The sequence below is a fragment of the Nicotiana tomentosiformis genome, chromosome 11 (assembly GCF_000390325.3).
Source record: "Nicotiana tomentosiformis chromosome 11, ASM39032v3, whole genome shotgun sequence".
NCBI lineage: Eukaryota > Viridiplantae > Streptophyta > Magnoliopsida > Solanales > Solanaceae > Nicotiana > Nicotiana tomentosiformis.
The window spans coordinates 109339070-109366214 of record NC_090822.1 but is presented as its reverse complement, the minus strand read 5'-3'; the positions used below and the strand labels follow the sequence as shown (position 1 = coordinate 109366214).

The 27145-nt window shown below is 37.8% G+C and overlaps 1 protein-coding gene across 1 annotated transcript; it reads left to right on the top strand.

Annotated features, from left to right (window-relative positions):
* Positions 1–21145: 21145 nt before the first annotated feature.
* Positions 21146–24285, top strand: LOC104100420 (syntaxin-71-like). Its single transcript, XM_070188488.1, has 9 exons — positions 21146–21418; positions 21504–21629; positions 22706–22865; positions 22951–23036; positions 23135–23203; positions 23298–23342; positions 23435–23497; positions 23613–23689; positions 24055–24285. The coding sequence occupies exons 1-9, from the start codon at positions 21263–21265 to the stop codon at positions 24065–24067; spliced, it is 795 nt and encodes a 264-aa protein (XP_070044589.1). The 5' UTR covers positions 21146–21262; the 3' UTR covers positions 24068–24285.
* Positions 24286–27145: the final 2860 nt, after the last annotated feature.

The window sequence follows — 27145 nt, the reverse complement described above, 5'->3', positions numbered from 1 at the left end:
CAATCGAGACACTCACTCTGAAGAGACCTCATGTGAACCTAAATCTGTTTCCTTTACCTTTCTGATATTGAAATATAGAATCCATAGTGATACAGAAATACCGCGAGTCTCGACACCATCTAATGCAGATCCCAGATCTTGCCATATATACAGATTCGAATAAATTCTCATTGTTACCTATAAATCTTGAATCCATTAAAACCTTCTCGAGAGTCATCTACTCTGCTAAAATATTAATTGCACCACCCAAATGGGTCGAACAACTCGTGCCCCATTAGTATGACAACACCCAAAGAAGTAATCCACGTCATTAAGCAACTGGACAATAAAAGGCAATTTCTGGTCGACTCTATGATGCTGATCTGAAATATTATGATATCTTTTTCATGAGTAATTTCACAATGAAAAGGTTACATTACTTGTTATGTGTTAAATGTCGAATAGAGTGATCCCTGCCGGTTGTCGGCAATAAATTAAAGTAATACTTTTTTTGGTTATTTGTCTTCAAAATAAGAGTCCAATGGTGGGGCGCTGTGAATCTGTGATTATGTTATTGGCTAATGTAGCATCTGGATATAATGCCGACTGCACGTTAAGACTATTTTGGTAAACTATTGACTTCAATTTAAGATTCTTAAAGCTCAAAGCAAAAATAACTCATCACTTTATTGACTTACCAAATTAGAATGTCTTTGACTTAGATTCTTATGATAGACTTGGAAGCTTTGCTTTATGGTGCAAGAGTTGTCGTCATAAAAACTTGAAGAAGGTGTATTCCACTTATGTAATTTTTATACTTTCTGTATATTTATTTGATTATTAATCTTTTTCAATGGAATTCAATTTATTTGATATATTTTGGAACATATCAGTAGAACCTCTAATTTCCATTTCTATTTTCCCTTTTACAGTAACATTTATGATGCTTCTTAAATGGATTTTCTTTCAATACTTGCACCAAATCTCTTCTTTGAAGAAATTATAAGCTATTTCCCAATGAAGGATTAAAGTATTTAGCTTTTACCATTAGAAAATTTTCAAGATTTTAATTTTACTATGCCTTTAATATGCAGGACTTTGAATAAGTATACAAGTGATGGTACAAAATACTAAAGGAGATTAGATTTTATGAAAACAAAAGATTTTCGACTTCGATGCTAACCGATTTAAAGGACACAATTCCTCCCAAGCTTGGCAATTCTCCACCCATTGTGAAAATAAAGTGTACTTTAAGTGTCTCTTACTGTTATTGTCAATGTATGTGGATGTCCCTTTTGTAACGATCCGACTGGTCATTTTGAGCATTTGTAATCTGTTCATCCATTTGAAGTCTTGAGCAGTATCGTATGATGTCCCTTTAGTATTTGACCTTGGATTGGTATTTTGATGGCTCTGTTAGGTCTTGATGGTGATTTTGGACTCGGGCATATGCCTGGATTTGTATTTGAATATTTCTAGAAGGTTTCAGTACTAATTGGCGAAAAGTTGAAAATTTGAAGGTTTGGAAAGTTCATAAGTTTGACCGAAAGTAATCTTTGAGGATACCGGATTCGGATTGTGGTTATGGGAATTTTTATAGCTTTGTTATGTCATTCGGGACTTGTGTGTAAAATTTGAGCTCATTCCGAGTTGATTTGATATGTTTCGGCACACGTTTTGGAAGTTGAAAGATTCAAAATTCATTAAGTTCGATTTGAGGTGCGATTCGTGGTTTGGATGTTGTTATGCGTAATTTGAGGCCTCGAGTAGGTTCGTGTATGTTATGGGACTTGTTGGAATGTTCGGACATGGTCTCGAGGGGTTAGGACGTGTTTCAGATCGATTTCGGACCATTTCATCCTCATATTTCATTGTTGTTTTCTGCTGAAGTTTGGTAAACCAAAGTGTTCTTCGCGATCGCGGATTAGGGGATACGATCGCGTAAAGGAAATATTTGAGCTGGGCAGTTTCTTAATCGCGATCATGATTCGATGGTTGTGATTGCATAGATTGGTGTGGTTACTGTACGCGTTCGCAGAATGGAGGCCACGTTCACATAGTGTTGAGACTGGACAACTGGGAGCAGGAGAAACCTTCAACGCGATCGTGTTGTATAGGTCGCGTTCGCGGAGTTTTTATGTTTGTGGTCATCACGTTCGCGTGGCGAGTATCACAAATGCGTAGTGCATTTTTGGTGGCAGTAGCTTTTCTTCTTCGAGATCGCGAAGGTTTGTACGCGATCACATAGAGTATTTCTCGGGCAATGTATTTTTCTTCTTCGCGTTCGCGATGGTATTTTCGCAATCGCGCTTCGTTAATTCGTCTAGTGATTATAAGTACTCTAATTTCGGGGGTTTCAGTCATTTTTGCATATTTGGAGTTATGGAGCTCGGATTGAGGCGATTTTCACCATATGGATTAGGGTAAGTGTTCTCTACTCGATTTTGATTATATTTCATGAATCTATCTTATTTTTGGCAACTGGTTGATGATTTCAAAAGAGAAATTGGAAGTTTTTGTCTAAAGTTTCATAGAATGAATTTTTGAGTTTTGAACATAGATTCGGAGTCGGATTTGAGTTAAACTAGTATGGTTGTACTCGTAATCGAATGAGTTATCGGATTATGTTATATTTATCGAGTTCCGAGGTACGGGTCCGGGTTTGACTTTTTGGTTGACTTTGGGCTTTTGATTAAAGATTCGACCTTTATCGATTAGGTTTATTTTCTTTGGCATTATTCGATGTTCTTGAGTTTTTTTGGCTAGTTTCGAGCGTTCGGAGGTTGATACACGCGGGATGGAATTTTTGTAGCATTGTTGGCTTGCTCAGTATTGGATTTGGCTTGTTCGAGGTAGTAACACTTCTAAACTTGGTTCTTAGGGTATGGATCCCTGAACATACGTGTTATGTGTTTGGTGTGAGGTACACACATGCTAGGTGACGGGCGTGTGGGCGTGCACCGTGTGATTTTTTATTCGGTTATTTCTGTTGTACGGTGTAGTTACCTTATCTTGTTTTTATCCATGTGGTCTCTACGTGTTAGAGTGATTGAGTTGTGATCCATGTTAGAAATTGCAGAGTTATTTACTTAAATTATAGATACATACTCAGTCACACTCATTTATTTGCATATCATATCTCAGTCTTTGTTGCCATTTATTGATACATCATATCATCATTTTGGGGCTGATTTTCATGACATTGTGAGCCCGAGAGATTGGAGAGATTGATGACTGAGTGAGGCCGAGGGCCTGTTTTTGAGTGATATTGATGGGATCGGGCTGCACGCCGCAATAGGTATTATTTATTCATTAAGGGATCAGACAGCACGCCGCAACAAGTATTATTGATTCATGTCATGATTGGCTTATATTAGCGTTTGGGCTGGATCTGCCCCTCCGGAGTCTGCACACCCACAGTGAGTGTAGTTGTTATTGCTTATTTGGGTTGGATCTGTCCTATACAGTGCCGAGCGATTGGGAGGACTAAGTGACTGTGAGGAATGAGTGACTGTGAGGACTAAATGACTGGGAGGACTGAGTGAATTAATAATCTGAGAGTATGCATATGGTTTTATCACTGTATTCCTTTGCATTTGACATGTACACATGACATTCATGCATAGAAATGTATTTTACTCATGATGCATGGTAATACGTCATTCATGACTTCTCATACACATTGACATATAGGCATAAAGATATACTTTCCTCATGCCATCTGATAATGAAACATTTACCTGCTGAAAGTTTTGGGAAAAATCACAGTTTTTCAAATTTACTCATATTTTGGTGATTTCGGTAAAAGATTTGGGTTTTACTGTTATACTTGAAAAACATGACTATTTTCCGCAACTGTGAACTAGTTGAGCATCATATCTCTGAGTTATTTCTTGTACCACTTTTATTATATTGTTACGAGCTATTGTTGGCTACTGGTATTGGACTTTGACATTTGTCCCAGCTCATCACTATTTTTCAACCTAAGGTTAGGTTTGTTACTTATTGAGTACATGAGGTCAGTTGTACTCATACTACATTTCTACACCTTGCGTGCAGATATTTGATGCTGATGTTGTTGTGTATGGCGAGAGCTGGATTTGAAGATGTACTTGCGTTTTGGTCATAGATGCCTCTTGTTCTTGGTAGCTTTAGAAATATTAATCTGTTCATGTATATTTCAAACAGATGATGTATTTTATTTCATACCAGCTTTGTAAATTCTAAATCTTAAAAGTTCATGATTCGTACTACCAGTTCTTGGAAAATCTTGGTATAAAGTTCAGTTGTATTGTAATTTCTTCTCTTAATGAATCTCATTTGAATTATGTTATTGATATCTGGCTTACCTAGCGGGTTGGGTTAGGTGCCATCATGGCTGGTTGGATTTTGGGTCGTGACAAGTTGGTATCGGAGCTCAAGGTTCATAGGTTCTACAAGTCATGAGCAAATGTCTAGTAGAGTCTTGTGGATCGATATGATGACGTCCATACCTATCTTCGAGAGGCTACAGGGCATTTAGGATAAACTTTCCATCTTTCTTTACTTATCGTGAGATAGTGATTCAGCTTGAAGCGTATATCTTTGGATTTTCCTCCACTCACTCGTATGCGTATGTGAGCGCTCGGCGTCAATTGTGTATTGACGACTTATGATTCCAGGGATTATGTGCAAATATGGTCTCTCTGTGCTGATGATGGGCCAGCCTGGAGGACTCGAGGTCGGGTTTTGAATGTAGTTTGAGCACAGTGGTTTCAGTTGTGTGAGCACGTGCTTTTGGACTTATATGTCTAGTAGTGTCCCTATGATTGGAATTTGTGGCTCGATGAGTGGTTGGATGGCTATAAGATGAGTATAACGTGACTACGAGATGTGTTCAGATAGTTTTGAATGTGACGAAAAGAGTTTGCTTGGGATGTAAAAAGGACTACTAGGTGCTTGATTTTTGTCTTGATTTGACGTATAGTCTCGAGTTATGAGTGTGTTGAAGGATCTTTCACATTGTTTGATTGTAGGACGAATCAGATTCTCATGTCTTGTTGATGGGTTCATACTCAAAAAGGAATACGTGATTACGTAGTAATTGTCACCACAAAAAGGGTATATGAAGAAGTAATTTGAGGCTAAGCATGCGGGTTATCTCCTGCGGGGTGGTCTACAGATATGTGATCCTTATGATGTTGTATGGAGAGTTTCTATTCTACTAGTGGGTTATAGGTGTTGCGATTTGAGTTTGGATTGGTTGAGAGAGTTGACGTGACCATCACGAAGATGAATGCCAGCTTAGCGGATGATTTGAGGTATGTTATGGTTAGGGTTACATGAGCTTATGAAGGATTTAGTTGAATCTCATGGTGGTATTGTGGTAGTAATAGAGTATTGGCATTGTGAGTTATCGAGTATTTTGATCTATGGCTTTGAGCCAAGTGGGGAAGTCTACTATTGACGATTTGATTGCATGGTTACGTGTTGTATTAGTTTCGATCTGAGGCATACTTAAGGATCAGTTATGACTTGCAGAGACTGGTTTTGAGGATGATATAAGCAAGGAAATTCTGGATGCATGGTATACTACACACTATGGATATGTAGTAATCTTGGAATGATTCAGGTTTGTTGTTTGTGGTAGATGTGATGTACTAAGAAAAGGGATCCAATCGGTTGCTTAGAGGTGTGGATTGCTTCTTTGGGTGTTGTCATACTAATGGGGCACATGTCGTTCGGCCCATTTGGGTGGTGCAATTAAGATTTGAGCATAGTAGATGACTCTCGAGAAGGTTCAAATGGATTCAAGATTTATATGTAACAATTGAGAATTTATTCGGATTTGTATATGGTAAGATCTAGGATCTGCATTGGTTGGGGTCGAGACTCGCGGTATTTCTCTATAATTATGGATTCTAAATTTCAATATCAGGAAGGTAAAGGAAATAGTTTTAGGTTCACATGAGGTCTCTTTAGAGTAGGTGTCTCGATTGTGATACTTTGGGGGTGCTAAGAGGGAATAGAGTGCCTTATGGGCTTTAAGGTGGTGTGATTTTATTCCAGGATCTTTTGTGGTGAGCATCGACTAAGGATCGTGGTGTTCTCGTAAGAGAAAGTGGCAACTTGAGGGTAATTCGGAAAGAACTCGGAGAAATAGGACAACTTGGTAGTAGGTTAAATCAACACGGTAATTGATATGATCGGTTCTTCGGGTACTTACGATGTAGTGAGTCTCTACAGGTATTTTGTGGCAATACTCTTAGGTTTGGCGACCTGCGTGGCTTGATTGAGTTAGAGAGATTCAATTCTGATGGTTTGGTTATATGCAAACGGGTTTCAGAGAGTACTCGATGGTTTCTACCACGGTTTGAGATGGATATTTCCTACTGGCGAGGGGAGCATGTTGCGTATTGTGATTTTCTCCCGGGTGAAATCAAATGAAAGGTTTCTGACTGACCGGGTATGTATTCTGCTTGTGACTCAGAGTTGATTATGAGATTCTCGTACTTTTCATATAAAGGCATGATAGATGCGGTGTGTTGTGTGGAATTGAGATTTGAATGTTCAAGGTCACGGTTAAGTTTTGAAGGGAAGGTCAAGAATTCTTAGGCAACATGGACAATTTCAGATAACTAGATGAATGATATTACCACTTGGTATTGCCTGAGGAGAGTGTACATTTCGAAGGCGCACTGAGTTTTGACTTACGGATGCTTCTTTGGTATCACGGTGCACGCCTGGTTGATCGACCACCGATGTTCAGATTTTGCTATGTAGTACGGAAGAATTATAGAAGTATTCCTCATGGAATGATCATGTATGAGAGATGTGTTAGACATTCGAGTTCTTGAATTGGGATCAACTATGGTGATTCATGTGCTCTATGGATTTTGAGACTAGGAGTTCTCAGAAGCAGATTGTTTTGTGGTTGTGTGCTATGAAGATGTGACCAAAGCTAGCCAGATGATAGTATGTGTTATGGTTAGATCATTGTGGACTTTTGGAGGGTTATTTATCTATTTATGGATGACCAGGTTTGATTTGGGGACTCATTGGTAGGCCTAATGAGGATGTGTATCCTACATCGGATTTGATTTGTTGACTCGGCACCGTTATTGCAGAAAGGTGTGTTATTCGGTTAGAATTGATATTATGCTTATCTGATGTGTTCTATGTAATACTCTTCTTTGCTCTGAGGGATTGTGATTTGTTGGTTATATGCACACATAGTGCGGTTCTGTTTGGGCCTTAAAGCGGACTTCATGTGATTGGTGATTGGGGTGTGGAATGGTTGATTGTGACTTAGTAATGGTCCTTTTGGGTTATGGTATTGTGTTATTTGCTTCTCCGTGGTTACGGCCATGCACCTTGGGTACTTGATGTTGAATTGTGCATGGTTGTTGACTTTGAGCATTATGGCTTGAGGTATTTCATATGGACCAGTGTTTGGATGGGGTCACGCATTGCAGCTGGGTTATGTCGGGATATGATCCTTTGTGTTAGACTCGTGCGTCTTGGTTTTACTATGTATGATAGGTTCGTAGCACTACGGTTGTGGTGTTACTTGTTGAACTTGTGGGATGGTTCTATCGTTTGAGTCATTTTCCATGATTGAGTACATTAGGGTTGTTGCTTATTGGTGCACGGATTGCACGGGTTATAGCTTTAGGTTGTATTAATGTGGCATGCCACTAGAGTGGTTGTGTGATGAGATGAGGTCATTGGATATAGTATGGATACTATCGTATGTGATTACAACGTGTATGGAGGAATAATATCGGAAGTCGCCTTAAGATTTGGCTTAAGTTCTTGTCAGACGAGAGGTGTCTCCATGACTTGTTGATCTGATAAAGTGGTTATGAGTTTCTGTATGTTTCTTTCATCATCGGCAGTGTATGAAGGTTTTAGAACGAGGTTTTATTTGATATGAGGTTTATTATCGGTACCAGGTTTATTTTGAGTAGTTATTATGGTTGGAAATTTATCGCTATGGTATTTGAGTTGTATGGTATATCATGTGATTGTCTTGGGTTTATGGTTATGCTTGATGCAGCCTGTTCGGACTTATACAGTGTGTAGATGCGAGATTCAAGTCTTGTAGGGAATTTCGGATGTTGGAAATTGGGGTCTAAGGCTTACAAACTAAGGTTAAAGTAATGATCTTTGGTTATAATGTGTTGTTAGGCTTATATGGAGTAGGGTGATGTGGGATCACCCCTGGGTATGTACATGGTAAGGTTACACGGCGGTTTGATGGCTTTGGAATGACTCTAGGCACGTTCGAGGACGAACATATGTTTAAATGGGGGAGAATGTAATGACTCGACCGGTCGTTTTGAGCATTTGTATTCCGATCAGATATTTGAAGTTATGAGCACCATCGTGTGATATATTATGACTGGTGTGAATTGTCGTCGCTTTTGGTTTTCAGGTTATTCGAAATTGATTTGGAAGAATGAATTTCATGATTGAAGCTTTAAGTTGGAAGAGTTTGCCAAGTTTGACTTTTTAGTATTTGACCTCTGGTTGGAGTTTTGATGGCTACGTTAGGTTCGTATGGTAATTTTAGACTAGAACGTATGCCCGGATTTGCATTTGGATATTTCTAGAAGGTTTCGGTGCTAATTGGCGAAAAGTTAGAAATTTGAAGGTTTGGAAAGTTCATATGTTTGACTGAGAGTTGACTTTGAGGATATTGGATTTGGATTGTGGTTTCGGGAATTTGAATAGCTTCGTTATATCATTTGGGACTTGTGTGCAAAATTTAAGCTTATTCCGGGTTAATTTGATATGTTTCGGCATGCGTTTTGGAAGTTCATTAAGTTCGATTTGAGGTGCGATTCGTGGTTTTGATATTGTTATGCGTGTTCTCAGGCCTCGAGTAGGTTCGTATTATGTTATGAGACTTGTTGGAATGTTCGGATGTGGTCCCGAGGGGATCGGGCGGGTTTCGGATCGATTTCAGACCATTTCTTCCTCATATTGCATTGTTGGTTTCTGCAGAAGTCTGGTACACCAAAGTGTTCTTTGCGATCGCGGATTAGGAGATGCGATCCCTAAAAGGAAAGATTTGAGCTGGCCAGTTTCTTAATCGCGGTCGTGATTTGATGGTTATGATCACATAGATTGGTGTGGTTACTATACGCGTTCGCACAATGGAGGTCGCATTCGCATAGTGCTGAGACTGGCAGCTGGGAGCTGGAGAATCCTTCAATGCGATCGCGTTGTATAGGTGGCATTTGCGGAGCTTTGATGTCTGTGGTCATCGCGTTAACGTGGCGAGTATCACGAACACGTAGTGCATTTTTTGTGGCAGTGGCTTTTCTTCTTCGAGATTGCGAAAGTTTGTACGCGATCGCATAGAGTATTTCTAGGATAGTGTATTTTTCTTCTTCGTGTTCGTGATGGTATTTCCACGATCGCGCTTCGTTAATTCGTCTAGTGATTATAAGTACTCTAATTTTGGGGGTTTTGGCCATTTTTGCATATTTAGAGTTATGGAGCTCGGATTGAGACGCTTTGTGAGGCAATTTTTACCATATGGATTAGGGTAAGTGTTCTCTACTCAATTTTGATTATATTTCATGAATCTATCTTCATTTTTGGCAATTGGTTGATGATTTCAAAAGACAAATTAGGGGGTTTTGTCTAAAGTTTCATAGAGTGAAGTTTTGAGTTTTGAACATCGATTCGCAGCCGGATTTGAGTGAAACTAGTATGGTTGGACTCGTAATCGAATGGATGGTCGGATTTTATGAGTTTTGCCGGGTTTCAAGGTGCGGGCTCGGGTTTGATATTTTTGTTGACTTTGGGCTTTTAATTAAAGACTCGACCTTTATCGATTGGGTTTGTTTCTTTGGCATTATTTGACGTTCTTGAGTTACTTTTGGCTAGTTTCGAGCCGTTCGGAGGTCCGTACGAGCGGGGTGGCATTTTTTTAGCATCGTTTGGCTTGCTCAGTATTGAATTTAGCTTGTTTGAAGTAAGTAACACTTCTAAACTTGGTGATGAGGGTATGAATTCCTGAACATACGTGTTATGTGTTTGGTGTGAGGTGACACATATGTTTGGTGACAGGCGTGTGGCGTGCACCGTGTGAATTTTGACTCGGTTGTTTATGTGGTACGATGTAGATACCTGATCTTGTTTTTATCCATGAGGTCTCTACGTGCTAGAGTGATTGAGCTGTGATCCATATTAGAAATCATGTTTAGACTATATGCTTATTCTGTTGGGACCCATAGAGGTCACATCTACTATTGAATTATTTGCTTAAATTGCAGATACGTACGTTGTCATACTCATTCATTTGAATAATCGTATCTTAGTATCTGTTGCCATTTATTGATACATCATATCATCATTTTTGGGCTGATTTTCATGACATTGTAAGCCCGAGAGACAGGAGAGATTGATGGCTGAGTGAGGTTGAGAGCCTATTTGTGAGAGATATTGATGGGATCGGGATGCACGCCGCAACATGTATTATTGATTCATGCCATGATTGGTTTATATTAGTGCTTGGACTGGATCTGCCCCTCCGGAGTCTGCACACCCAGAGAGTCACAGTTGTTATTGATTCTTTGGGCTGGATCTGCCTTGTACAGTGCCGAGAGCGAGTGTCGAGTGATTGGGAGGACTGAGTGACTGTGGGGACTAAGTGATTGTGAGGAATGAGTGACTGTGAGGACTGAGTGAATTGATACTATGAGAGTATGCATATGATTTTATTATTCTGTTGCATTGCATTTGAAAGGCACACCTGACATGCATGCATAGAGATGCATTTTCCTTATGCCGTACGGTATTATGTCATTTATGACTTCTCATACACATTGACATGTAGGATCGAGATGTACTTTCCTCATGCCATAATGAAACATTTACGTGTTGAAAGTTTTGGGAAAAATCATAATTTTTCAAACTTACTCATATTTTGGTGATTTTGGTAAAAGTTTTGGGTTTTACTGTTATACTTGAAAGCATGACTATTTTCCGCAACTGTGAACTAGTTGAGCATCATATCTCTGAGTTATTTCTTATATCACTTTTACTATATTGTTACGAGCTGTTGTTAGCTACTGGTATTAGACTCTGACCTTTGTCCTAGCTCGTCACTACTTTCAACCTAAGGTTCGATTTGTTACTTATTGAGTACATGGGATCGGGTATACACATACTATACTTCTGCACCTTGCGTGCAGATGTTAGATGTTGATGTTGTTGTGTATAGTGAGAGCTGGATTTGAAAATGTACCTGCGTTTCGGTCATAACTTTGTAAATTTTAAATCTTAGAAGCTCATGATTTGTACTACTAGCCCTTGAAAATTCTTGGTATAAAATTCATTTGTATTATCATTTTTTATCTTAATTAATCTCATTTGAATTATTTTATTGATATCTGGCTTACCTAGCGGGTTGGGTTAGGTGCCATCACGGTTGGTTGAATTTTGGATCGTGACACCTTTATTGTCCCAGTTAAATATGATTTGTCATTATTCACTAATTCAGATTGATTCCTTAAGTTCAAGTGTATGTGACATAGCTTGGTGGTTAACTTCTATGATTGAGAAGTAAAATGATTAATTCTTTGTTTTTATAAGCATTAGACTTCTTCAAATTTTGCGTCGTTTCTATGATTGTGTAGCATAATGCTTCAATTATTTTGTTGTTTCCCTAAGCATTACATTTTCTCAGTTTTTACATCTTGAAGTTTGAGACGTTTGATTTACATGGCCTGCATTAGACGTTTTAAGTTTTTTATCTTCGTGTTTGAAACTTTTTAAAAATACATTACCTTGTAAATAAATGATGTTTGAGACATTTGAAGTCATTTTACGGTCCAAGTTCTAAGGTACATGCTTACTTACATTATCACCTCAGGTTACGTTTACTTGACTTCCATGTTATGGGAGTATACTGGTTGAAAGCAATGGCCAATCATATCAAAATATGTATTTACAAAATCATCAATATTTTGAATAATATGTATTAGTACTTTAACCAAATCAGGGATTTAAAAAAAGAGTCTACTACCTAAAAGTATGAAAAGTTATCTAGCACAACATGAAGCAGTGAAACAGCCTAAGATATAACTACTGTTTAGTTGGGCTATTTTGAGGTGATAAATATGGTTTGTGATGGCTGGAAATTATTGAATATAACATGATTATGTTGTGGGTGTTGTTGTTAAAATTATTCATGTATCAATTAAGTGAAATGAAGAAGAAAACATATAAAAATTACTATATTGAAAGTGAAGGTGGATGATAAGCAGTTTATGCCATAATCATCAGAAAATTCATCTTTGTACATGATTTCTTTGAATTGTATTTATGGCAATATTCACTGCTTTATGGTTATGTCCTTTTCCTCTTTAAGAGAACTTTCATACACTACAATTGTCTACTGATGATATATCATGAGAAAGCTAGTTTTGAGTCTTCGGGCCAGAGGCGTTAGACTGTTGAAATAATGGATGGGAAAGATAAGAAAGTTTAAAAGAATAAAAACGAGTTGACCAACAAAAGAAAACAAACATATGATTTTTGGAGTAGATAACAACAACGTGGGGGTTTAGCCTATATGTCGTCTGGGTCGAGCCTGTCGCACAGAGATTGTCTAGTGCAGTTTACATCCCTTGTATGGTTTGCAGGCTACTATACAGTGGGGGTTTACTCAGTGCGCACAGATTCCTCACCCGAAGGATAGAGATTGTGGCAAAGGCTATAGTGGTTGCGGGTTTTCCTGGGGTTTCAAAAACAATGACTACAAATCCAGTAGAATTTTACAAGTAAGGTATGGGGAGACTAGTATATACGCAGACGTTATCTCTTCAAGATTATTTCCGATTGACTAACAAAACAATAAACATATGATTTTTGGATAAAAAGGTAAATTTTTGTTTCAAATTTCATGGAAACAAAAAAAAGACAAGGCCATTTATTTGCATAGACTTATATATAAGCCTTGATAGTAACATAAGATGGAGAAAAGAACAAAACTCCAAATTCCACTGCCAACCTAAGCAAACCAAGAGAGATTGAGAAAAGTCACAGACGCTAAGTACAAATCTAGAGTATATGACATTGACAGGTAAAATAATTTCCAATAAAAATATGCCTTCGCTCAAGTAGATTCAATATACAAGAAGTACGAAAAGTACGACATCGATAAGCAGCGTTCAACTAATGATTCCTCAAGCGATGCCTTCGCTCGCCTTTATTCGTCTTTTGAATCTCAAATTGATGCTACTTCTCAGGTAATTCTAGTGTATCGATATTACTTTAATTTATTGCCGACAACCGGCAGGGATCACTCTATTCGACATTTAACACATAACAAGTAATGTAACCTTTTCATTGTGAAATTACTCATGAAAAAGATATCATAATATTTCAGATCAGCATCATAGAGTCGACCAGAAATTGCCTTTTATTGTCCAGTTGCTTAATGACGTGGATTACTTCTTTGGGTGTTGTCATACTAATGGGGCACGAGTTGTTCGACCCATTTGGGTGGTGCAATTAATATTTTAGCAGAGTAGATGACTCTCGAGAAGGTTTTAATGGATTCAAGATTTATAGGTAACAATGAGAATTTATTCGAATCTGTATATATGGCAAGATCTGGGATCTGCATTGGATGGTGTCGAGACTCGCGGTATTTCTGTATCACTATGGATTCTACATTTCAATATCAGAAAGGTAAAGGAAACAGATTTAGGTTCACATGAGGTCTCTTCAGAGTGAGTGTCTCGATTGTGGTACTTTGGGGGTGCTAAGAGGGAGCACAACGACTTATGGGCCATAAAGCAGTGTGGTTTTATGCCAGGATCTTCTGTCGTGAGCATCGAGTAAGGATCATGGGGTTATGGAAAGGGTAAGTGGCAACTTGAGGGTAATTCAAAAAGAACTCGGAGAAAAAGGATAACTTGGCAGTAGGTTGGATCAGCACGGTAATGGATATGATCGATTCTTTGGGTACTTACGATGTAGTGAGTCTCTACAGGTGTTGTATGGCAATACTCTTGGGTTTCGCGACCTGCGTGGCTTGATTGAGTTAGAGAAATTCAGTTCTGATGGTTAGGTTATGTGCAAACGGGTTTTGGAGAGTACTCGATGGTTTCTACCATGGCTTGAGATGGATATTTCGTACTGGCAAGAGGAACACGTTGTGTATTGTGATTTTCTCCCGGGTGAAATCAAATGAAAGGTTTCTGACTGAATGAGTATGTATTATGCTTATGACTCAGAGTTGATTATGATATTCTCGTACTTTTCATATAATGGCATGATAGATGCAGTGTGTTATGTGGGATTGAGATTTGCATGTTCAAGGTCACGGTTTAGTTTTGAAGTGAAGGTCAAGAATTCTTAGGCAACATGGACGGTTTCAGATGACTAGATGAATGATATTACTACTTGGTATTGCCTGAGGAGAGTGTACATTCAGAAGGCACACCAAGTTTTGACTTACGGATGCTTCGTTGGTATTGCGGTACACGCCTGGTTGATCGACTGTCGATGTTCAGATTTTGCTATGTGGTACAGAAGAATTATAGAAGTATTCCTTATGGGATGATCGTGTATGAGAGACGTGTTAGACATTCAAGTGCTTCAGTTGGGATAAGCTATGGTGATTCATGTGCTCTATGAATTTTGAGACTGGAGTTCTCATAAGCAGATTGTTTCGTGGTTGTGTGCTATGAAGATGTGGCCAAAGCTAGCCAGATGATAGTATATGTTATGGTTAGATCATTGTGGACTTTAGGAGGGTTATTTATTTATTTGTTGATGACCAGTGTTGATTTGGGGGCTCATTGGTCGACCTAATTAGGAAGTGTATCCTATATCGGGTCAGATTTGTTGACTCGGCACCGTTATTGTAGAGAGGTGTATTATTCGGATGGAATTGATCTTATGCATATCTGATGTGTTCTATGTAATACTCATCTATGCTCCGAGGGATTGTGAATTGTTGGTTATATGTACACATGGTGTGGTTCTGTTTGGGCCTTATAGCGGACTTCGTGTGATTTGGTGATTGGGGTGTGCAATGGTTGATTGCGCCTTGGTTGTGGTATTTTGTTATTTGCTTCTCCGTGGTTACGGTCATGCACCTTGGGCACTTGATGTCGAATTGCGTGTGTTTGTTGATTTTGAGCATTGTGGCTTGAGGTATTTTATATGGACCAGTATTTGGACGGGGTCACGCATTGTAGCTGGGTTATGTCGGGATATGATCCTTTGTGTTAGACTCATGTGTCTTGGTTCTACTATGTATGATAGGTTCATAGCATTGCGATTGTGGTGGTACTTGTTGAACTTGCGGGATGGTTCTTTCGTTTGAGTCATTTTCCATGATTGAGTACATTTGGGTTGTTGCTTATTGGTGCACGGATTGCACGGGTTGTGGCTTTAGGTTGTATTGATGTGGAGAGTCACTAGAGTGGTTGTGTAATGAGATGAGGTCATTGGACCTAGGATGGCTACTATTGTATGTGATTATAGTATGTATGGGAGAATAATTAAGTCGGCTTAGGATTTGGCTTAAGTTCTTATCAGACAAGAGGGGGCTCCATGACTTGTTGATCTGATAAAGTGGTTATGAGTTTTTGCATGTTTCTTTCATCATCGGCAGTGTGCAAAGGTTTTAGAATGAGGTTTTGTTTGATATGAGGTTTATTATCGGCAGGGTTTGTTTTGAGCAGTTATTGTGGTCTGAAACTTAGTGCTATTGTATTTGAGTTGTGTGGTATATCATGTGATTGTGTCTTGGGTTATGGTTATGGCTTGATGCATCTTGTTCATACTTATACAGTGTGTAAATGCGAGATTCGGGTCTTGTACGGGATTTTGGATGTTGGAAATTGGGATCTAAGGCTTATGGACTAAGGTTGAAGTACTGATCTTCGGTTATAATGTGTTGTCAGGGTGACCTGGGATCACCCCCAGGTATATACATGGTAAGGTTACATAGTGGTTTGATGGCTTTAGAACGACCTTGGGCACGTTCGAGGACGAACACATGTTTAAGTGGGGGAAAATATAATGATCTGATCGGTCGTTTTGAAAATTTGCATTTTGTTTAGATATTTGAAGTCATGAGCAACATCGTATAATGTATTACGACTGGTGTAAATCATCAGTTTTGGTTTTTAGATTATTTAGAATTGATCTGGAAGAATGAATTTCATGATTGAAGCTTTAAGTTGGAAGAGTTGATCAAGTTTAACTTTTTAATATTTGACATTGGATTGGTGTTTTGATGGCTTTGTTAGGTTCGGATTGTGATTTTGGACTCGGGCATATGCTCGCATTTGCATTTGGATATTTCTATAAAGTTTCGGCATTAATTGGCGAAAAGTTAGAAATTTAAAAGTTTGAAAAGTTCATGAGTTTGACCAAGATTTGACTCTAAGAATATCAGATTTGGATTGTTGTTTCGGGAATTTGAATAGTTTCGTTATGTCATTTGGGACTTGTGTGCAAAATTTGAGCTCATTTCGGGTTGATTTGATATGTTTCCGCATGCGTTTTGGAAGTTGAAAGATTCAAAGTTCATTAAGTTCGATTTGAGGCGCTATTTGTGGTTTTGATGTTGTTATGCGTGATTTAAGGTCTCGAGTAGGTTCGTGTTATGTTATGGGACTTATTGGAATGTTCAGATATGGTCCTGAGGAGCTCAGACGGGTTTCAGATCGATTTCGGACCATTTCTTCCTCATATTGCATTGTTGGTTTCTGATGAAGTGTGGTACACCAAAGTGTTCTTCGCAATCGCGGATTAGGAGATGCAATCGTGTAAAGCAAAGATTTGAGTTGTGCAGTTTCTTAATCGCGGTTGCGATTTCTGGGGCAATGTATTTTTCTTCTTCGCGTTCGCGACGGTATTTCCGCGATCGCACTTCGATAACTCGTCCAGTGAATATAAGTACTCTAATTTCGGGGGTTTCGGTCATTTTTGCATATTTAGAGCATTGGAGCTCGGATTGAGGCGATATTTTAGGCGATTTTCATCATATGGATTGGGGTAAGTATTATATACTCGGTGTTGATTATATTTCATGAATCTATATTCATTTTGGCAATTGGTTGATGATTTCAAAAGAGAAGTTGGGGGGTTTTGTCTAAAGTTTCATATAATGAATTTTTGCGTTTTGAACATCGATTCGGAGTCGAATTTGAGTGAAACTTGTATGGTTGGACTCGTAATCGAATGGATTATCGGATTTTCTGAGTTTTGTCGAGTTTTGAGGTAGGGGCTCGAGTTTGACTTTTTGGTTGACTTTGGGCTTTTGATTAAAGATTCGAGCTTTATCGATTGGGTTTGTTTTGTTTGGCATTATTTGATGTTCTTGAGTTTCTTTAGGCTAGTTTTGCGCAAATCAGAAGTTGGTATGCGTGAGATGGTATTTTTGGAGCATCGTTTGGCTTGCTCGGTATTGAATTTGGCTTGTTCGAGTTAAGTAATACTTCTAAACTTGGTGCTGAAGGTAGGAATCCATGAACATACATGTTATATGTTTGGTGTGAGGTGACGAATATGCTAGGTGACGGGCGTGTGAGGCGTGCACCATTTGAATTTTGACCTGATTATTTCTGTGGTTCGGTGTAGTTACTTGATCTTGTTTTATCCATGAGGTCTCTACGTGCTAGAGTGATTGAGTTGTGATCCATTGAAATCATATTTAGGTTATATGCTTATTCTGTTGGAACCCATTGAGGTCATATCTGATGTTGAGTTATTTGTTTAAATTGCAAATACATACTCAGTCATACTCATTCATTTGCATATCATATCTCAGTCTTTGTTGCCATTTATTGATACATCATATCATCATTTTTGGGCTGATTTTTATGACATTGTGAGTGAGGTCGAGGGCCTGTTTGTGAGTGATATTGATGGGATCGGGCTACACACCGTAACAGGTATTATTGATTCATGATGGTATCGGGTTGCACATCGTAGCACGTATTATTGATTCATGCCATGATTGGCTTATATTAGCGCTTGGGATGGATCTTCCCCTCTGGATTCTGCACACCCAGAGTGGCGCAGTTGCTATTGGTTCTTTGGGCTGGATCTGCCCTGTAGAGTGCAAGTGCCGAGTGCGAGTACCAAGTGATTGGGAGGACTGAGTGTCTGTAAGGACTGAGTGACTGTGAGGAATGAGTGACTGTGAGTACTGTGAGGACTGAGTGAATTGATACTCTGAGAGTATGCATATGGTTTTATCATTGTGTTGCATTGCATTTGACATGCACACCTGACATGCAGGCAAAGAGACACATTTCCTCATGTTGTACGGTATTACGTCATTCATGACTTCTCATACACATTGACATGTAGGCATATAGATGTACTTTTATCATGCCATCTAAGAATGGAATATTTACTTGTTGAAAGTTTTGGAAAAAATCACAGTTTTTCAAACTTACTCATATTTTGATAATTTTGGTAAAAGTTTTGGATTTTACTATTATACTTGAAAAGCATGACTATTTTTCGCAACTGTGAACTAGTTGAGCATCATATCTCTGAGTTATTTCTTGTACCACTTTTACTATATTGTTACGAGATGTTGTTGGCTACTGGTATTGGACTCTGACCTTTGTCCCAACTCGTCACTACTTTCAACCTAAGGTTAAGTTTGTTACTTATTGAGTATATGGGCTCGATTGTACTCATACTACACTTCTACACCTTATGTGCAGATGTTGGATATTGATATTGATGTGTATGGCGGGAGCTGGATTTGAAGATATACATGCGTTCCGGTCATAGCTGCCTCTTGTTCTGGGTAGCTTTAGAATTATTAATATATTCATGTATATTTCAAACAGATGATGTATTTTATTTCATACCAGCTTTGTAAATTCTAAATCTTAGAAGCTCATGATTTGTACTACCAGTCCTTGGGAATTCTTGGTATAAAGTTCAGTTGTATTATCATTTTTTCTCTTAATGAATCTCATTTGAATTATTTTATTGATATATGGCTTACCTAGCGCGTTGGGTTAGGTGTCATCACGGCTGGTTAGATTTTGGATCGTGACACCTTTATTGTCTCAGCTAAATATGATATGTCATTATTCACTCATTCATATTGATTCCTTAAGTTCAAGCATATGTGACATAGCTTGGTGGTTGACGTCTATGATTGAAAAGTAAAATGATTCATTCTTTGTTTTCATAAGCATTAGACTTCTTCAAATTTTGCGTCGTTTCTATGATTGCGTAGCATAATGCTTCAATTTTTTTGTTGTTTTCCTAAGCATTACATTTTCTCAGTTTTTGCATCTTAAAGTTTGAGACGTTTGATTTACATGGCCTGCATTAGACGTTTAAATTGTTTATCTTTATGTTTGAGATTTTTTAAGATACATTACCTTGTAAATAAATGATGTTTGAGATGTTTGAAGTAATTTTATAGTTCAAATTCTAAGGTTCATACTTAGTTATCACCTCATGTTACGTTTACTTGACTTCCATGTTATGAGAGTATACCGGTTGAAAGCAATAATGGCCAATCATATCAAAATATGCATTTACAAAATCATCAATATTTTGAATAATATGTATTAGTACTAAAACCAAATCAAGGATTTAAAAAAAGAGTCTATTACTTAAAAGTATGAAATGTTGGCCCGTGCTTTGCACGGGCAAAAGCTATCTAGCACTACAAGAAGCCGTGAAACAGCCTAAGATATAACTACTGTTTAGTTGGGATATTTTGAGGTGATAAATATGATTTGTGATGGTAGAAAATTATGGAATATAACATGATTATGTTGTGGGTGCTGTTGTTAAAATTATTCATGTATCAATTAAGTGAAATGAAGAAGAAAACATGTAAAAATTACTATATTGAAAGTGAAGGTGGATGATAAGCAATGTATGCCATAATCATCAGAAAATTCATCCGTTCTTCCGTTTAAGATGAATGTATCGTTTTTCTTTTTGCAGGACAAGTGATATTTAGCTTATGATTGCCGAACTATTCTAGCCTCTGTCCATCCAAATCTATTATGAGGTTCAGAATGAAATCTTGAATATGTTCTAGGAAGAGTGTTAGATCAATTCATTTTTGTACATGATTTCTTTGAATTGTATTTATGGAAATTTTCACTGCTTTATGGTTACGTCATTTTCCTCTTTAAGAGAACTTTCATACACTACAATTGTCTACTGATGATGTATCATGAAAAAGCTAGTTTTGAGTCTTCAGGCCAGAGGCGTTACACTGTTGAAATGATGGATGGGAAAGAAAAGAAAGTTTAAAAGAATAAAAACGAGTTGACCAACAAAAGAAAACAAACATATGATTTTTGGAGTAAATAACAACAACGTGAGGGGTTTAGCCTTAATGCCTTTTGGGTCGAGCCTGTCGCACAGGGGTTGTCTAGTGCAGTTTACATCCCTCGTATGGTTTGCAGGCTACTATACAGCGAGGGTTTACTCAGTGCGCAGAGAGTGCTCACCCGAAGGGTAGAGATTGTGGCAGAGGCTGTAGCGACTGCGGATTTTTCTGCGGTTTCAAAAAACAACTACAAATCCAGTAAAATTTCACAAGTAAGGTATGGGAAGACTAGTGTGTACGTAGACGTTATCTCTTCAAGATGTTATTTTCGATTGACTAACAAAAAAAATAAACATATGATTTTTGGATAAAAGGGTAAATTTTTGTTTCAAATTTCATGGAAACAAAAAAAAGACAAGGCCATTTATTTGCATAGCCTTATATCTAAGCCTTGATAGTAACATAAGGTGGAGAAAAGAACAAAACTTCAAATTCCACTGCCAACCTAAGCAAACCAAGAGAGATTGAGAAAAGTCATAGACGCTAAATACAAATCTAGAGTATATGCTATTGACAGGTAAAATAAATTCTAATAAAAATATGGATTTATCACAAAAATTAGATAATTCTTTATAAACTATATATTATAATTTTAATTTAATATAAATACTAACATCAAGGCAGCCCAAAATTACATATTTGTAATTTTCTTAATTAATCCTGAAATTACATTTGAGGAGCCGAGATATAAGCTATAGGATCAAATTTAAGCGCCAAGGATTACTACTAATTAATTACTCCCGCGAAACTGCATGGCAGCTCTCTGTTCATTCATTCTTCTTACAAGTAGAGCCGATTTCAACGGTAAAATCTGTGTTTTTCCGAGAAAACAGAGAGAGAAAGCAATCAACAATTCTCTCTCCCCCTCTTTCCACCATCATTTTCTACTTCTCCGAAATTCTCCGTCATCGGAAAGGTTAATCGGAACCAAAAATGAGCGTCATCGACATTATCTTCCGAGTAGATTCAATATGCAAGAAGTACGAAAAGTACGACATCGATAAGCAGCGTTCAACTAATGATTCCTCAAGCGATGCCTTCGCTCGCCTTTATTCGTCTTTTGAATCTCAAATTGATGCTACTTCTCAGGTAATTCTCGTGTCTCGATATTAGACTTAAATTGAATTGAATAGTATTTTGTAGTTTGATTTCTTTTTATTGTTTGGTTTTACAGAAAGCAGAGATGGTTTCTATAGAAACAAATAGAGCTAAAGCGGTGGCTATGAAAGCGGAGGTACGACGAACCAAGGCTCGTTTAATGGATGAAATACAAAAATTGCAAAAGCTTGCTCAGAAAAAGGTACTTTTTTTTTTTACATATTTAGTGCATTTCGTGCTTAAATGTATGTATAATTGGATTATCTTTTTCTTTGTGAGTTTTTCGTGCTTAAGTTGTAAATATCGATTAATTTTTTTTGATGTATCTAAATTTCAAAATGTGCATCGCTAGCAGATTTAATCATTTGAGTAATTTAAATATCTTTTTTTGATAACCAAGAAATTCTTGAAGGCCAATGAGGCACAGTTCGAAACTCGGTGGATAATGGTTGGCCCCTATACGTTTCTCCACTTGAATATCAGGGTTCAGTAACACGGTTCGAACATGTGATCAGTAACACGGTTCGAACATGTGAACATGTGGGCAATTTTAAATGTTCTTTGAGCTTTATTTCAAGTCATGTGCTAGGTTTCTTGGATAATCCCTTAGAAAGCCTGTGTCAAAGCAAGCTCTGAGCAACCATCGAAGGAAATATATATACCATATGTGATCTTGAGCCATATGGGTTGAATTGGAGAGGACTTTAATCCATCATTTCTTCTTATGTTTAATAAGGTCGAAATTGGTTGATAGGTTCTCCAGTTGCAAGGTAGTATGTTGAGCAAAATGGTTCCTTAGGAATGAAGTTCCTAAGGAACCGTTCCTTAGGAACTTTTTTGTAATCTTTTTTGTAACTTTTCATATATATATATATATATATTAATTAAAAGAAAAGGACGTAAAATAGATTTTATTCCGGAATTAGGGGTTCTAAAATATATAATTTTCAAAAACATAAAATACCATTTGAGATGATTTTAAAACTTCCCGAGTAATGTAGTTAACTATGTTTTTCTTCAGTTGCAAGGTAGTATGTTGAGCAAAATGGTTGCAGGAATGAAGTTCGTCAAAAAGGAACATACTTACTTCCAACACTCCCGAGTATCAAGTTGTTTGTGATATTATAATTTATAGGCATATTTAGTATAAAGAATGTTTAACTGCAGAATTTTATTGTCAAATTATTTCAAGATGCTAGGTCCATAACTGGACTTTTAGGTCAAGGTTTGAAAATTTTCCTATTTGGAAAACGTTAGTTATAACTAGATTACCAACAGGTTAAAGGACTATCGCAAGAGGAACTAGAGACTCGCGGTGATTTGGTACTTATGCTGTCAGATAGAATTCAGGCAATACCTGATGGGAGTACTGATGCAACCAAAAGAACAGGAGGTTTTGGGACTTCATCATTCAACAAAAATATAAAATTTGACTCAGGTAATAATCAATTCATAAATCATGTGTTTTAGCTTTCGTTACAATCGGTTCTTGGGTTTCTCATGATGTCAAAAACCCATATTAGATGGACAGTTCGACGATAGTTTCTACCAGCAAACTGCAGAGGTCACTCATTTTAGAGAAGAGTACGAGATGCGGAAAATGAAACAGGCTTGTAACTTGCCAATTCTTATTCTTTAGTTCCTTAATTCCTTTTGCTCTGTTGGTTTACATGGAACCATCATATAACCGAATGTTGAATTCCACAGGATGAAGGGTTAGATATTATTTCAGAAGGCCTGGACACACTGAAAAATTTGGCTCGGGATATGAATGAGGTTTCCCTCATCCCCCGACTTGCCTCTCAAATATGATTTTGTTCTCTGGAATAAAATTGTTTCTTGATCATCATTTAATTCCACTTTGTTTCAGGAATTGGATAGGCAAGTTCCTTTGCTTGACGAAATTGACACAAAGGTTAGATTGGTTTCTTAAATCTCCTTTTATTGGATTACTATAACACAAACAACTATTCATGAATCAACTTAATTAATTCGGTTGTCTTACAGGTAGATAAGGCAACCATGGACATCAAAAGCAATAATCTCAGACTCAAGGAAAATATTAACAAGGTAATCCTGAAGTTTATTAGAATTCCTCCTCCTCTGCCCAGTTTAAAATGCAGAACGTTTTTTTTCCAACTCAAATATTTATGAGGTCTATGTGCATTTGTAATTTTTTCTCCAGATACGGTCCAGCAGTAACTTCTTTATCGATATAATACTTATTTGTATTCTTCTAGGAATTGTGGCCTACCTTTACAAGTGAGTATCTATCTTCGGAGATTACTTTACATTGTTTCTTCTTTTTCAGCTGATACTTATGCTTAATTTTAGACTTTATGATACCTCTTTTCTGTGCTTAGAAAGTCATCAGGCATCTTAAGCCTGCCAAAAAGAAAAATGAGACCACGAGAGATTCTAATGGACTCAGTGTTCAAACTGGCTAAGGCATTAGATTGATTTCGTTTGAAATATATAAACTAGACCTGCTTATCAATGAACGTTGAACATATTAAGTAGCATTTTACCCTGACCTCGGATAGGGGAGTGAGCCTGAGTAAACGAGCTTTTTGCTTATTTATCATACCTAATATGTATATCTAAACAAAAACTTATTATTGGTGCAGTTTACTGAAGTAAAGTAATGGGAGCTTCATTTGACCTTGATTAATCTCCCACTGTCTGATGTAAGATTCATCTACTCCAGCACTTGTTATTGTACTAGCCTCAGGAAATCCTGAATTTATAATTAAGGATGTATAATTTGCTACTTCACCTTTTGTCTTTCTTTTTACGATTAGAGATGCTCTAAATTGTAATCACCTGTGTATAGAAATCTAACTAGTAATTGTATTCCATATTCTTTTTCCCCCCAACCCTTCCCTTCAATAATACTATTATCCAATATCTGTGTCTTGAGGAGCTAAGAAGATTGTATAGAAAAGAACCAATTTTATCAAGCAGTCAAACTTTTCCTACCGCAAACTTAAGTGAAAGAAAGATACTCCATTGAACAGAATCCAATCCATAAAATTAACAAAGAGAGTTTTTGTTTTTCTGGTGGAGGGGAGGGGAGCGTACTACAGATGTTTGTTACGTAGCGTGATTGACTAAACCGAACTGAAAAATTATAGAAAGAAAATTTTGAAATTGGTACTATGTGAAGTTTCTCATGCATGCATGAGTTTATGTTACCAAGAAAAAAGAAATACAAATAAGAATCATAACAAACATACCAATGTATACCTCAAAACTAATAGACTGAAATGGCCTAGTCAGTACCGAGAATGACGTGCCTTTTGCTTCTTATTAACCACATTACTTGAAGACTTTGTTTGTCTGCTGTGAACATGTCATCAGTTACTGCAGAAATTTCTCTGATAGTGTAGCTACATTAAGTCATTAAGACCTTGAGCGTTCATAATCGTATTTTCCATACTTGTATTCATATTAGATGTTCATGTACTCAGTGACACCGGATTTTGGGAGTTTTTTATATAAGAATTTTCTTCTTCTGAATTTAATCATTATGTTTTTAAACTTAAAAGATACAGGAGTTTATCGAGAGTGTCGGCTTGCGTATCGAGATAGGCACCATCACGACGTATTATAGAAACCAGTTCCATTTTCCATTACCATGTTTCCTTGTAAAACATTGTTGGTCTCCTTCTCATCAGTGATCTTGGTTGCTTGATGAAGATTCTCGTGCCCCTCATTAGGTATTCCCTTAGCTGAGCAGAAACAAGTATTGCCTCCATTTCTGATTTGAGAAATTGCTTTAAGAATGTCCTCAATTGAAGGTCAGACAATCCTTAGGAGGAAAATAGTTAGAGTAGATCTCTTGAATTGTATGTTCACTGTAAACTGACGGGAGCTCCTCAATATTTGAAAGGTGATCACTAGAAGGACATGGCTGCACCTTCCATGTATTCTTTGATATGTTGCCTTTTTGTCGAATCCGGCATAGTACCCAATCGTCCAGCTGTAAGCATGTTATAGTTTTTTCTCTATGAGAAGTTCTACTGTCCATATGCTCATGAACAATACTAAAAACAAAATTCTTATCATAGTCAGTTATTCGTATCTTTCATTTGTTCCTACACATGCATACAAGTATATAATCAACATAAAGAACTGTTGAAAGACTCTTTAACCCTAATTTGTTGGTATCACTTACAAAAATTTCTTTGGCTTTCATTGTGCTGTTGTCTTGTGACACCCTAGGCGAATCCAATATCGACAAAATACGGAAGAAATGTTGGGTATATATGTAAATATATCTTAGACTCTAGTGATGTTTTTTAAAGCCGTACGGGCCTAGGCCCAAAGTGGACAATATCATTAGTGAGCTGGGCTGTTACATATGGTATTAGAGTCACTCCGCGTGCAACCTTGAACGGTGGTGGGGGAAAATCCCTAAGGGAGTGTATGTGACATCCTAGGTGAAAATCTCACATCGACAAAACACGGGAGAGATGTTGAGTATACAAGTAGACAAGTCTTAGACTCTAAATGACGCGTTTTAAAGCCGTGCGGGTCTAGGCCCAAAGCGGATAACATCATTAGTGGATTGGGCAGTTACATATAAGGTTAAAGCCCATATCAGGGAGGCCGCTCATATAATTATGATCTTACATATCTATTTGATCTTCGTGGGTCAACAAGTCTTCATCCCATTATGGTGGTTAATCCACTACATTGAATTGCAAAGAATGGGTTAGACCTCTTGGTTTAATCGAGGCACAAGATTGGAGAGCACCTAATTATGTGGAGTAAATACTTGCACTAGATTAGTCTTTTCTTTATATCCTTTAGTCGAAGACTACAACAACAACCGTCCAGTATAATCTCACAAGTGGGGTCTAGGTATGGTAGTGTGTACGTAGACCTTATCCCTACCCTGGGGTAGGGAGGCTGTCTCCGATAGACCTTCGGCACAAGAAGATGAAATGAGACAATATAATAATGACAACAACATAACCAGAAAGATAGTACCAGCGAGCTAAGAATCAGAAAATATACTTGGGAAAGCAATATCAATAATCACTGCAGTGACGAGGTCCTAGAAAATAGTACGAGCATGCCATGTACCACTAGCATACTAAAACACGACACTAACCGACTAGACTTACACACAGAACGGAGTAGAAAAACGCTCAGTTATCTACTAACCTTCAACCTTAATGCTCTCCCTCCATACCTTCCTATCAAATGCCATATCCTCGGTGAGCTGGAGTCGCGCCATGTCCTGCCTGATCACCTCTCCTCAATACTTCTTTGGCCGCCCTCTACCTTTTCTCATACCCGTATGAGCCAACCGCTCGCACCTCCTAACCGGAGCATCTAGGCTTCTCCTCTGCACGTGCCCGAACCATCTAAGCCTAAGTTCCCACATTTTGTCTTCTATGGGAGCCACGCCCACCCTGGCTCGAATATCTTCATTCTTAATCATATCCAACCTTGTGTGCCCGCACATCCATCTTAATATCATCATTTCTTCTACTTTCATCTTTTGAATATGGGCAATCTTAACTGGCCAACATTCTGCCACATACAACATGGCCGGTCTAACCACCGCTCTGTAAAAAATGCCTTTAAGTTTCGGGGGCACCTTTTTGTAACACAAAACGCCAGATGCTAACCTCCATTTCATCCAACCTTCCCCTATACAGTGCGTGACATCCTCGTCGATCTCCCCGTTCCCTTGGATAATCGACC

What these genes read in the sequence shown, in the direction of transcription:
- LOC104100420 (XM_070188488.1), top strand. Translation starts at nt 21,263, where the DNA reads ATGAGCGTCATCGACATTATCTTCCGAGTAGATTCAATATGCAAGAAG. An exon ending in AGATGCGGAAAATGAAACAG is followed by an intron (nt 23,037 to 23,134) that starts GCTTGTAACTTG and finishes TGAATTCCACAG; the next exon opens with GATGAAGGGTTAGATATTAT. An exon ending in TGGCTCGGGATATGAATGAG is followed by an intron (nt 23,204 to 23,297) that starts GTTTCCCTCATC and finishes ACTTTGTTTCAG; the next exon opens with GAATTGGATAGGCAAGTTCC.